The following is a 13,382-nucleotide window of genomic DNA, read 5'->3' on the forward strand; positions in this document are numbered from 1 at the left end:
TCGGACTTATATGGCAAACAGGTACGTTATTCTTATCTTGTTAGTGACGCCAATTGATGCAATGGGCCACCGCCGGCGTCTGGGTAGCCCTTGCCCCTGAGGAGGTTTCTACGAAATATGTCCCTCTTATAGAGCAAGTAAATGTGACGCCAGTTGCAGTTAAGCAATGAGGACATGGAGTCCCCTTTGTAGATGGTAGTGTTGATACTCAGGGTAGGATTTCCAGAGTGGTGTAGGGTGGCCTACAATGTCTCTGTGGATGTTGTATGCACGTGTCACTGTGCTCCTACCTGGATATCGGTGGATCCCAGATGTGGTGTAGTCCGAAGCAGTGCAAAAAGGGTAGTTGAACTTGGATGGTGTAGAAGGTGGAATAAATGGAATACAGACTTGTAGTAATGTTGAACAATTGATTTTACTTGAGTAAACGGTAATCCAAACAGTTTCCAAACAGTCTCTTGGTCATCAGCATTTCTGCAAAAATCTCAGCTCTGCTATGCGGTAGCTGTGACGAATACCATATCCCGACTGACGTCAAATATGTAGAGCCAGCGAGATACGGTATGGTCACTGGTTACCAAGGCGTGACATTACGCCCTCCTGGAGGAGCGGGTAAGGTCAGTCTTAGTACAGTTTACACGACTGCTTCCTGTCCATGCAGGCCCAGAGAGGCAGAGGGTTGGAGACAATTGCTCATAACCCTGACGAGCTGAGAGAGCCTTTTCACTTCCCCAGTGAAATAGCGCATTCTCAGACCGGGTATACTGCCACTAGTTTCTTGCTTGATATAAGCCCGGTCCGCTAACGGGATTATATAGAATAAGAAACCTACCCGCGGTAGCCTATAACTATGCCAAAAGACGGACGTAGGGATTCGTGATCGAGATTCCAGAACAGCACAAGATTAAATTATATATTTAATTGCCTTAAGGGCTCACTAGACATAACACAATATACACAGAAAATATATACAGTGGTCTGCAGTTATAAATACAGATGATAGGGTACAACAGGGTTAAGCAGAACAATAAGTCAGTTTACCAGGTATATGAGTCCTGTGGGTTGTGATGAGTTCTTAGCTGGAGTCACGTGGGGGCAGTGATGCCAGCAAGTTGCAGGTCCCTCTAAACACATGGCACGATGTGACCCCCCTTCAGAGAAAAGACACGCCCGCTTGCTGGCACAAGCCTTTTAACCTGTAGTTGGTTCCTCCCCTCCCGGCCTCTGGGAGGGGTCCACTCCCCCTCTGCTGGGCTGGCAGCACATGAGCCACAAAACCGATTAGGGCTCATGGCTCCAGACCAGAATGTCGCAGGGAGGTGGTTCTGGGACCAATGGATCCACCTGGGTTCCGGCTACCAGTAGAGTCCAAGCATGGTACCGTTATTTGGTTTCTGTGGGGAGATATGTATATCTCCCCTCCCTGACATCCCGACACCAAACTATGACCATGTGCCTGTTCATAGTGGCCACAGGGACACAAATATGAATCTGGTTTATGTTTGTGATGGACGGGCGATTCATAATTCCTTATGAATCGCTGGTTCCATGATGTCTGATAATGTTCATTGAACTATGGAATGGCCTAGACCCCCTGTAGAGAGGTTTTTCCTGTTCCATTAGCTGGGTTCCTGGCTGGCTGAACTGAGGTGAGAAATTGTAAACAAAGTGGCCTGCAGGAAGTTCTCTGCCATTTGGCTGGGCTTTGAAGCAGGGCCCCCCTGTGGAGTTCACTACCTCTGCTATCTGACATAAGATGGCTGGTGTGGGAACATGGCTGACATAAAATAATAATCCATATTCCTCACAGTGCTATCAGCTCTGCTATGCTATGCTGGATTTAATAGGAATTCTCTCTTCTGCTGGAACTTAGGTTAGCTGTAGTCTGTCTCTTACTTTATATCCTAGGAACTTCTTGTCCTGGCTTTGGAGTACCTCAAGATCTACTTCAGCTTAGATGGAGGCAATGCCAGCCCAGGAGGGGACAGGCAACCATGTAGACTTCAGAGGCTAGGCCGTGCTCTGCTAGCCAACACATGACCTCTCCTTAAGGAGGGTGGACTAGACTGACTTACTGACTAACTAAACTCCTCCCTCTCTAGAGAGGTCTGGAAGGAACTAGATCAGGGATGGTCAAACTCGGCCCTCCAGCTGTTGTAAAACTACAAATCCCATCATTCCCAGTCTGCCTACAGCTATCAGCCTACAGCAGGGCATGATGGGATTTGTAGTTTTAAAACAGCCGGAGGGCCGAGTTTGCCGATCCCTGAACTAGATGGTTCCTCTCGAGGAAACTATCTCTGCCATTGTTTGCTGCCACCTGCTGCTGAACCAGGCAAATTACATGAACATTAGGCAGTTACAGGAATAAATATGCAAAGTGTGACGGACATGATACAAATGCAATTGATGACATGAATTAGCACATAGGAGACAGTAGCAAGGTGCCAAAAAGAAGTGCTAATGGCACTCCGGGACATTACATATGTCCCCCACCGAACTAATAGACGGATTAACTATATTAATTTCCCTGTCACAGATGCAGTGCAAGTGTACCTCACACAAAACATGGGTATATGTCACCCACCGAACTAACAGACAGATTAAATATTATTTTTTTGTGTCAGGGGTACAAAGATGGTGCATTGCACCGACAAAAAAATCGCTCAGGTCACCCACAAAATAAATAGCCAGATCAGATTCATAACACTCTCCCTCACTTCAGCTGCCTGCTTCCTGTCCCTGCACTACCCAGAGCTGATGGGCGGTGCTACACGTGATCCAGCTTGTATAGAGGCTGGGTCACATGATGCACCGGCCAATCACAGCCATGCCATTACTAGGCATGGCTGTGATGGCTTCTAAGTGCCCACAACTTAAAAGATTGTTTATTGGCTGCCCTGCAGCATTTCAACAAGCTTTATTAAATGCCCAAACACCGAACTCGAACCCGAACTTTTGGGGTCCGGATACCCGAACTCGCAAAGATCGGTACGGACCCGAACTGTGCAGTTCGGGTTCGCTCAACACTAATAATTAATAATAATAATAATAATAATAATAATACTGTGATTAAAGAGACAATATGTAATAATAAACAACAACAAGACTGTGGTAAATGACAGATGATAGGTGTATAATATGTATAATAATATGATAAGAGGAGATATATAATAATAAGGCAATAAGAATGTGATAAATGATATAATACATCATACGACTGTGTTTAATAATATCAGAGGTGATGTATGATAATAATAAGCAATAATTCTTTGATAATATGAGGTGATCTATAATAAAACGACTGTGATAAATGAAACAAGTGTGTTAGGTCTGCAGTCCGCGCCTGCTGCCCTCCTCCGGTCCCCTTCAGGTGTGGATGCCGCACCACACCCCATGCCATCTGGCATCATGGTCACCAGCTGACCATGCTGCTGCCTCCATGCTTCTGCCTGATGCTCCCTTAGGACATGCAAGCCTCTTAAAGGTCCAGTGTGCACACCCCCAAATCCTTCCCCAGCCAATGGCTGAAAGTTCCTAGGTATTTAAGGCACCCTCCCCAGGCAGAGGGTGCCTGAGCTTTAGGTTCCCTGGTGATCAGCAGAGTTGCTGATAGTCTAGAGCAGTTGCGATTTATCTGCATTTCTCCTGTGTTATTTCCAGCCTGTGTTCCTGCCATGCTTCAAGTTCTGATCCATCCTGCCTGTGTGCTCCTACATGTTCAAGTCCAAGTTCAGTTCAATTTGTGTTTAATTTAACCCAGTCTGTCTTCTCTATCTGGATCTCTAAAAACAGCACTCAAGCCTTGGTGCTTAGGTTTTTGGTACTTTTTCTATAGCCAAAAATAAAGCAATGTTTTTTAGCCACACGAAACCTGAAAAATATGATCAAATCGTGTGACTCCTGTTCATTGATGTGCCAGTTCTTGCAGCGCACGGCAGCGGCCAGGGGTCCTTTAAGAGGGGAAAAAAATTGCTTGTTTTGTCGTGATGCCAGTTGCAATGAAGCAACAAGGGCAGAGGGCCCCTTTTAGTGATATGGATGGTACCCAGTGTAGGAATGCCAGAGTGGTGTAGGGTGGCCTAAATGTTCCTTAATGGTGTTGCAGGTGTCACAGTGCTCCTACCTGGATACGCTGGAATCCCAGACAGTGTCGTCCGCAGCAGAGCAAAGTGGGTAGTTGAATTGTGGGATGAAGAATAAATTGAGTCCAGACCTTGTATAAAGTTGAACAGCAGCTTTAATTTCAATAAACTTTCTTCCAAACAATTTACAGGCTTTGTCTTGGTTTTCAACAAGCTTTGGCATTAACGGTGGCAGGCAAACTCCTCTCTGCTACGTCTGTTGCTCTCTGGCTTTGCTGTGCTAACAGGCCTAAACAGGAATCTTTTCCTTTCCTTTCTGCTGTACTTAACTTGGTAGTCTGGTCTATCTCTAGCTTTGTCCAGGGAGGCTTTTAGCTGTGGCCTTCAGATGCAGCAGGGCTTAGGGTGCTCTAGCTGGATTGGGAAAGCCTAGTCCAACAGGGACAGCTCCTGCCACTCCTGACTAGCTAAACTCCTCCCTAGAGGGAGAAAATAGAATGGAAAGAAGGGTTCCATTCTAGGTCAAATAGCTCTGCCATTGATGCTGCCATCTGCTGGTGAACCAGGCATATTACACTTGAACAGTTACATAACAAGAAATATGAATTCACATTTTGCAAGACCTGGAAATAAATACATCTTATGACATGAGGTTAACCATAGGAGATAGTGGTGTGGTGCAAGAGTAGTAATGCACCTCTGGGGCGTTACATTATCACCACTAGTCACAAACTGAGAGGGCCAGAATCCTGAGAGCCCTAAAGTTTATTACTTCAGCAGATCGCTATGTGCCTAGGTCGAGATGTAAGCACTGTTCAACGTTGCGTGTCCCATTGGTTGGGAGAACAGCGACAAACTGGAATGACAGCAGGAGGTGAAGAGGAGAACCTCTGCACAGATGGATCATCTGATTAGCAGAATGGCGCGTAGAGATCCTTTCTGTTCTGCAAGTGAAGTTGTCACATCCCAAAACTAGGGCAGAAAATAGTGTCTACATAAACCAGGTATCTGGTATAAGGTATCTGCATGACATTGGGCTATGAGCCAGACCTCCAGCTACAGGTGCTCCATTGACCTCACACCACCAGTGTCAACAGCTATCATGGTGCACATCAAAAAGGCAATGAAGGCTGGTCTATCCTCTTCAGGGATGTGTCTTGTTTTTGTATTGGACAAAATGATAGCCAGAGACCAATTGCAGACCACGTGGACAATGCCATGAAGAGGCATCATTTGCATTTTTATCATTTGCATATCATTACCATGCTAACGATCCTGTGATTTCCATAATGCCATGACTTTTCCTTCTTGATGTTACAATTTCAATGTTGAGGAGTGTATAATGTTTTATACTAGAACTGTGATAAATGATGGATAAGACGTTATATATAATCTGACACTTTATCCCTCCAGCCCAGCAGGAAAAGATTACACTCCTCATCTGTGCGTGATTTGGACGATGAGCCCCAATTAACTTGCCCTTCACAGGTAAGGACCAGTTATTACTGGTATTTCTTCTATTGAGGACAATGGACTGTACTGTGTTATGTCTCCTGAAGACACGTTTCATCCTCTCCAGACCCCTCTGACCTCTCCAGCACCTTCTGTCCTCTCCAGACACCTGTCTCCTCCTTTGTCCTCTCCAGACACTTCTTTCTTCTCCACTTTTCTCTCTAGACCCTTCTGTCCTCTTCTCTGTCTTCCTCAGACTCCTCCGTCCTTTCCTCTGTCCTCGCCAGACCCCTCTGTCCTCTCCAGACTCCTTCATCATCTCCTCGGTTCTCTCCACATCCTTCTGTCCTTTCCTCTGTCCTCCCCAGACCCCTCCACCCTCTCCTCCATCATCCCCAGACCTCTCTGTCCTCTCCAGACACCTCTGTCCTCTTTTCTGTCCTTTCCAGACCCCTCTGTCCTCTTTAAACCCCTCTATCCTCTCCAGACACCTCTCTGTCCCATATGTCCTCTCCAGATCCCTCCATCCTCTCCTTTGTCTTCTCCAGACCTCTCTGTGCCCTCTATCCTCTTCAGACCCCTCTGCCCTCTCCAGACCATTATTTCCACTCATCTGACCACTCCAAACCACTCTGTGCTCTCCAGACCCGTTTGTCTCCTCATCCCCTCTTTTCCTCTTTAGACCCTTCCAGATACTCTCTATCCACTAGACTTCTCTGTTCCCTCCAGACCCATCTTTCCCCCTCCAAACTTCTCCAGACTCTTCTATCCCCACCAGATATCTCTGTCCTCTGGCTGATCCTAGCCCCAGTGTACTCAGCACAACCTGAAAAGTTATATGACCTGTCAGTCTATTGCGAGGGTGTAGTGGCCTGAAAACTACACATTTTTAGCAGTATGAGTATAGTGTGTGTGGGGGAGAGGAATTACATTAAAAGGGGTTACTATGCATTAGTAAAGGATTCTTTACAGTAAAAGTAGTTATGTACAGGACGAGGTCTTTATCGTAAAAGCAGCTGTTACATATAGTAAGCAGTTCTTACATAAAGGGTTCTTCTTAGTGAGAACAGTTACTATATAAGAGGTTTCTTTATACAGCAAGTATTTGTTGTGCATAGGAAAGGGGTTCTTTACAGTAAAAGTGGTTATATACCTGACAACCAACATAATGGCTTCTCTGAGTGTCTCCTTTTGGTTTTTCCAACAGATGCATTATCCCAGTGCTCCAAATATCCAAGATTTTTATAGAAGTAATTATCAGAACCAGGGCGAGATCGATGAGGCTGACAAGGTAAGTAATGGTGGTGACCTCCCCATGTTCTTGTGGCTGGAACATGTATGGGCACAACCCTGACAAACGCCCCGGAAATGATACTCAGATATTTATGCTAACCTCCCAAAACTAGGACCAGACTATTTGCTACTTACCTTGACTGTTACTTGCTGGAAAAACAAAAAAGTTATGTAATCAGTGCGACGATACTGAGCGATGAAATCAGGAAAATAAGTAACAGCAGGAGACTTTAGTGACTTTTTCAATGGCTTTTGTGAGGTTTAGAGCTTCTCCATCTGTATTTACATAGTGGTAAAAAGATCTGTTCCGAAAATAACTCGCCCTATACTCCACACTCTACACTCCGCAATCTATAGTCAGCGCTCTCCACTCCACAATCTATAGTCAGCGCTCTACACTCCACAATCTATAGTCAGCGCTCTACACTCCACAATCTATAGTCAGCGCTCTACACTCCACAATCTATAGTCAGCGCTCTACACTCCGCAATCTATAGTCAGCGCTCTACACTCCGCAATCTATAGTCAGCGCTCTACACTCCACAATCTATAGTCAGCGCTCTACACTCCACAATCTATAGTCAGCGCTCTACACTCTGCAATCTATAGTAAGCGTGCTACACTCCGCAATCTATAGTCAGCGCTCTACACTCCACAATCTATAGTCAGCGCTCTACACTCCACAATCTATAGTCAGCGCTCTACACTCCACAATCTATAGTCAGCGCTCTACACTCTGCAATCTATAGTAAGCGTGCTACACTCCGCAATCTATAGTCAGCGCTCTACACTCCACAATTGTCACGTTTCAGTGTGGGTGGGAAAATCACACCAAACATAGGAGGGAAAGGGGTGAGGAGTAAAGGCCTGGACACTAGTGAAAAGGAGCTGGTCAGCTTCTAGAGAAACCCTAATTAAAGTCCTGATTGACTGCCAATATGAACTGACCCCAGAGTTAGGTGAGTTCATACACAGGAACCTAAAGTCCTAATTCACCCTGTAGGATCCTGGTACTAATGTCAGGACAAGAGACAACCTGTTCCTCCAAACGGTAGGACAAACAGGAGTCTCCCTCAGGCCTGAACCCAAATGAAAGGGAAAAGAGCAACACAAGATAACCCGAACAATAAACCAAAGGGAAAGAAGACACTTAAAAGGTTTTCTGCCACCAGATTTAACCCTATTAAACTGGCTGACATTAGCGATGTGCTAATGTCAGCAGACCCTAACTCTACTATTCTTATGCTTACTGATAGCCCCCTTACTGCACAATTTTAACTTTTATGATATGCAAATTAGCCTCACAGAGCAGGGGGGCGTTGCTACTGCACCTAGAGGCTCCGTTCTCCCACCTCATGTCACACCCTGCCATTCTTGATTGACCTTTTAACTTCAAAAGGCAATGGAATTACAGGAACTCCGCCGAGATCCAAACACCAGCAATCCAAAACCAGACTGAAGCTATAAACCGCACAGCATAGTGGGAGAAGCCACAATAAATAGGGAAGGATAAATGACCACATAAGCAACACCTGAGGCAAGGGGTGTGGCCATCACCAGAAACAACACAGACATGAATTGATCCACAAGGAACCTGTCAGATCAAAACACGTGTTGCCAGTCTCACTGATCTCCTGGCACCTGTGACAGGAATGTCTGTGACAGCAATCTATAGTCAGTGCTCTCCACTCCACAATCTATAGTCAGCGCTCTACACTCCACAATCTATAGTCAGCGCTCTACACTCCACAATCTATAGTCAGCGCTCTCCACTCCACAATCTATAGTCAGCGTTCTACACTCCACAATCTATAGTCATAGCGTTCTACACTCCACAATCTATAGTCATAGCGCTACACTCCACAATCTATAGTCAGCGCTCTACACTCCACAATCTATAGTCAGCGCTCTCCACTCCACAATCTATAGTCATAGCTCTACACTCCACAATCTATAGTCATCGCTCTACACTCCACAATCTATAGTCAGGGATCTACACTTCACAATCTATAGTCAGCCCTCTACACTCCACAATCTATAGTCAGCCCTCTACACTCCACAATCTATAGTCAGGGCTCTACACTCCACAATCTATAGTCAGCTCTCTACACTCCACAATCTATAGTCAGCTCTCTACACTCCACAATCTATAGTCAGCTCTCTACACTCCACAATCTATAGTCAGCTCTCTACACTCCACAATCTATAGTCAGCTCTCTACACTCCACAATCTATAGTCAGCGCTCTACACTCCACAATCTATAGTCAGCGCTCTACACTCCACAATCTATAGTCAGCGCTCTACACTCCACAATCTATAGTCAGCGCTCTACACTCCACAATCTATAGTCAGCTCTCTACACTCCACAATCTATAGTCAGCTCTCTACACTCCACAATCTATAGTCAGCTCTCTACACTCCACAATCCACACACTGATAGCAACACCGCAGGAAAAATGCTAGCACAGGCTTCCAGTATCCGTAGTTTGAGGTGCTGCACATCTCGTATCTTCACAGCATAGACAACTGCCTTCAGATGACCCCAAAGATAAAAGTCTAAAGGGGTCAGATCGGGAGACCTTGGGGGCCATTCAACTGGCCCACGACGACCAATCCACTTTCCAGGAAACTGTTCATCTAGGAATGCTCGGACCTGACACCCATAATGTGGAGGTGCACCATCTTGCTGGAAAAACTCAGGGAACGTGCCAGCTTCAGTGCATAAAGAGGGAAACACATCATCATGTAGCAATTTCGCATATCCAGTGACCCCCTTAGACTTTTATCTTTGGGGTCATCTAAAGGCAATTTACTATGCTGTGAAGATACGAGATGTGCAGCACCTGAAAGTACGGATACTGGAAGCCTGTGCTAGCATTTTTCCTGCGGGGTTGCTATCAGTGTGTGAAGAGTGGGAGAAGAGGGTTGCATTGACAATCCAACACAATGAAATTGCCAATAAGTTTGATGTGTCACATGACCCTCTTCCTATTGAAAAAACTAAAGTTGGATTCAAAATGGCCGACTTCAAAATGGCCGCCATGGTCACCACCCATCTTGAAAAGTTTTCCCGCTGACATATACTAATGTGCCACAAACAGGAAGTTAATATCATCAACCATTCCCATTTTATTAAGGTGTATCCATATAAATGGCCCACCCTGTATAGTCAGCGCTCCACACTCCACAATCTATAGTCAGCTCTCTACACTCCACAATCTATAGTCAGCGCTCTACACTGTGCACTCAGTACTCCACAATCTACACTCCACAATATACACTGTTTGCTCTACACTATATGTTCTACTCTCTGCGCTCTGCTGTATTTGATTTATACTCCATGCACTCCTCGCTCTGCACTCCTTTCTATACACTACACTTTATACTCCACAACCAATAAAAATGAAAATATGAAGCCAAGATCAGCTCTCCACAAAGTGTAGCTACTCTGTATTTTGTGATTCAATTTTTTTTCCATTTATGTAGAAATTTGTTCTCTGTTCAAAAACTCTGTTTCCCCATGTGAATTTCTTCCTGTGCAGCCTGGGATAAGAAGGAGTTAATGTTGTGTAGCCTGTGTTAAAGAAGAATGTTGGGCGTCGGTGTGGTTTTATGTGTAATAGAACGCAATCAGACATCTGCTATGACTAAGACCTCTTACACATCAGAGTTATAGGAGCAGAACAATGAAAATAACAGAACAGCAAATAACTGAAGGAAACGGAGTCGAACAGACCCCATTGACTGTAATGGCACTGGTTCTGGAGAACACTTTTTTAGTGGAGAATGCATGAAGGACTGCTCCATATCCCGCACTCTATACTCCACACTCTGTATACCGCACTCTATACTCCATTCTCTGCCCTCTATACTCCATATCCAACACGCTGTACCCCACACTCCATATACCGCACTCTGTACTCCATGGTTCATTCTCCACCTTTTATACTCCACGCTTCGTATCCTGCACTTTGTACACCACGCTCCATATCCCGCACTCTATACCCTACACTCCATATCCCGCTCTCTAAACTACATGATCCATTCTCTGCCCTCTATGCTCTGTGCTTCAGTTCATACAGAACATTCTATTCTTCATGCTCCATACTCTGCACTGTATTCCCCACCCTCAATAAACTGCACGCTATGTCTTCTACCAAACGCCTTATACTCCACACTGTATACCCCATACCCTGTATCCCACACTCTATTTTGAATCATATTCTACACTCTAACTGTGCACTGTGTATTCTGGAGTATGCTGGATCTGGGTTGTCTACTGATTGCTGTGTTGTTGGTCTCTTTGTACAGGAGCAAGAGACACCACTAGACCAACAATCGTTTAATATCTCTGGAAGGACAGGAGACAATGTAGAGAAGAAGAAGTCGGTGAGTGATTACCATCACCAGATCAAATTTTCCTATCTCAGCCTTGTTTGAACTGTCAGGTCTGTGTAGACCCAGCAGCTCTTCCTTAAGGTGGATTTTACACGCGCCTACCAGAAAGCCGTTTGTTGGGAAGGAAGTGTTCCATGCACTGGTCTCCTTCACAGTATGAGGACAATGGATCGCTATAGCTGCTGGCCAGAAACGATGATTGATGTGCCTGCACGAATGACCAGACCACCCAATGAATGAGCGTTCCACTCGTTAATCAGGTGATTGTTGGCACATTTAGATGGGCAGATTGTCGGGAATGAGCGTTCGCAGGAACTGCCTGACAATCGGAAAGTGTAAATCCACCTTTAGGATCGACATTCTGGCGATCACCTGATCAGTCGGATGACCCCCAGGATCAGTAGAGGCAGCAGTTTTACTCATAGAACACTGTATGTATGAAGTTGGAGAAGACTGAAGTGGTGAAAACCTCATTTTAGGGGCCTAAATCTCTAGAAACCTGACAACTGAGGGGCCTAAATCTCTAGAAACTTGACACCTGAGTCAACTGGGTTCCTGAAGTTCTGCAGTTGTTTTCTTGTGCAGACTGCAAACCCAATATATCTATTAGGTCATACGGATGTCATATACAGGTGAAACTCCAAAAATTTGAATATCGTGCAAAGTTCATTTATTTCAGTAATGCAACTTAAAAGGTGAAACTAACATATGAGATAGGTACGATCATGTAGAGAAATGAAGGGCGGCACTCACCAGTGTACAAACTTCGATTGTTGCTTTATTCAATACGTTGCAAAAGGCGACATCGGGCAGGACGCCAAAAGCTTCACACATTTAAGACAGCGATTCCAATAGGGAGGAGAGCAGCCCTTTAGAAAATGCGTCAGAAGGAGCCGGCGAAAAACCAAGGCAAAGAGAAATCAGAAAATCTGGACGCACAAAAAAACTAGTGTCTTGGAGGAAATAGTTATTTCTTCCACCCTTGACACACAGTCCACTGATGAGAACTAGGCTGTACACGAGCCCTAAGCAGGGGGCTCGGGTACAGCTTGACTGAGCAGTTCGACCCCGTCACATTTGAGATGGACCTCTTTAAGACTGTGAGAAAATTGCATTTGCACAAAATGTTCAAAAACACACCTCAGAGGGCAACCCCCAGGGCGGAGGGGCAGCTGACACTTTTCCCCGACCCCACGGCTTTTTTTATATCCACCAAGTTTAATGAAACTGAATTAAAATGTCTGGATTTCCTTTCCGAAGGAAGTTTGGTGACTGAAGAATCAGTACCAGAGGGTGAGACCACCTTTACAGGTGGGATCAGGTCCACATTTTGCCCCCTCATACCCGCCGGTACTAGCATAGACATCTTTCACCATCAGGTGAAGAGGGATGTGCGTGCTATTGTGTATCCTAGAGCACAGGATAATGTCAGTAGTGAGGAGCGACAGGCTCTAGACTGGCTTTGTGCACAGGATGATATTGTAGTGAGACCGGCGGACAAAGGGGGCAATGTGGTACTTATGTCGAGGGTGTATTACATCAATGAAGCCCTTAGGCAACTAAGGGATGTTTACACTTATGAAGTGATACGGGGGGACCCCACCTTGGACATCAGGTGCCAGCTTGAGTGTTTTGTTCGCAGGTATGTGGCAAGGGGTTTCCCAGGTGACAACATGGTGGACAAACTTGTACCCACATTCTCCTCTAGACCCTGCTGGTACTTCCTCCCCAAGATCCATGTTGCTGAGCCAACCCCCGGGACGTCCTATCGTCTCAGGGATTGGCTCGGTGACTAAGCCCTTATCAAAATACATTGATTGGCTCCTCAGACCGTTACTTCCCAGTGCTCCTGCCTACCTCAGGGACACCAATGATTTTTTGTTGTCCCTGGATGAAGTACATTGGCAAGAGGACTACCAGCTGGTGTCCCTTGATGTGGAGAGCCTCTATACCCGCATCCCCCATGATGCGGGCGTGGAAGCGATCCGAGTCATCCTACAGAATGTGGGGAGGAGTGACCTCTTCTGTGATTTTGTCTGTGGGGTTTTGAACTTCATACTTGCGAATAATGTCTGCAAGTTCGGCAGTGAGTGGTTTAGACAGAAGCTGGGCACGGCAATGGGTACCCCCGTCTCATGTACATTTGCCAACAT

General features: G+C 45.6%; 1 protein-coding gene across 1 annotated transcript in view; it reads left to right on the top strand.

Annotated features, from left to right (window-relative positions):
- LOC120997091 (C-type lectin domain family 2 member A-like) overlaps positions 1 to 13,382 on the top strand; it is a 33,814-nt gene that overhangs the window by 12,050 nt on the left and 8,382 nt on the right. Inside the window, exons 2-4 of the mRNA XM_040427033.1 lie at positions 5,499 to 5,573; positions 6,745 to 6,828; positions 11,143 to 11,220. Of these exons, the coding sequence (XP_040282967.1) occupies positions 5,499 to 5,573; positions 6,745 to 6,828; positions 11,143 to 11,220 (237 nt within the window). The remainder of the gene's footprint in view (positions 1 to 5,498; positions 5,574 to 6,744; positions 6,829 to 11,142; positions 11,221 to 13,382) is intronic.

This window comes from Bufo bufo, chromosome 4, assembly GCF_905171765.1.
Source record: "Bufo bufo chromosome 4, aBufBuf1.1, whole genome shotgun sequence".
NCBI lineage: Eukaryota > Metazoa > Chordata > Amphibia > Anura > Bufonidae > Bufo > Bufo bufo.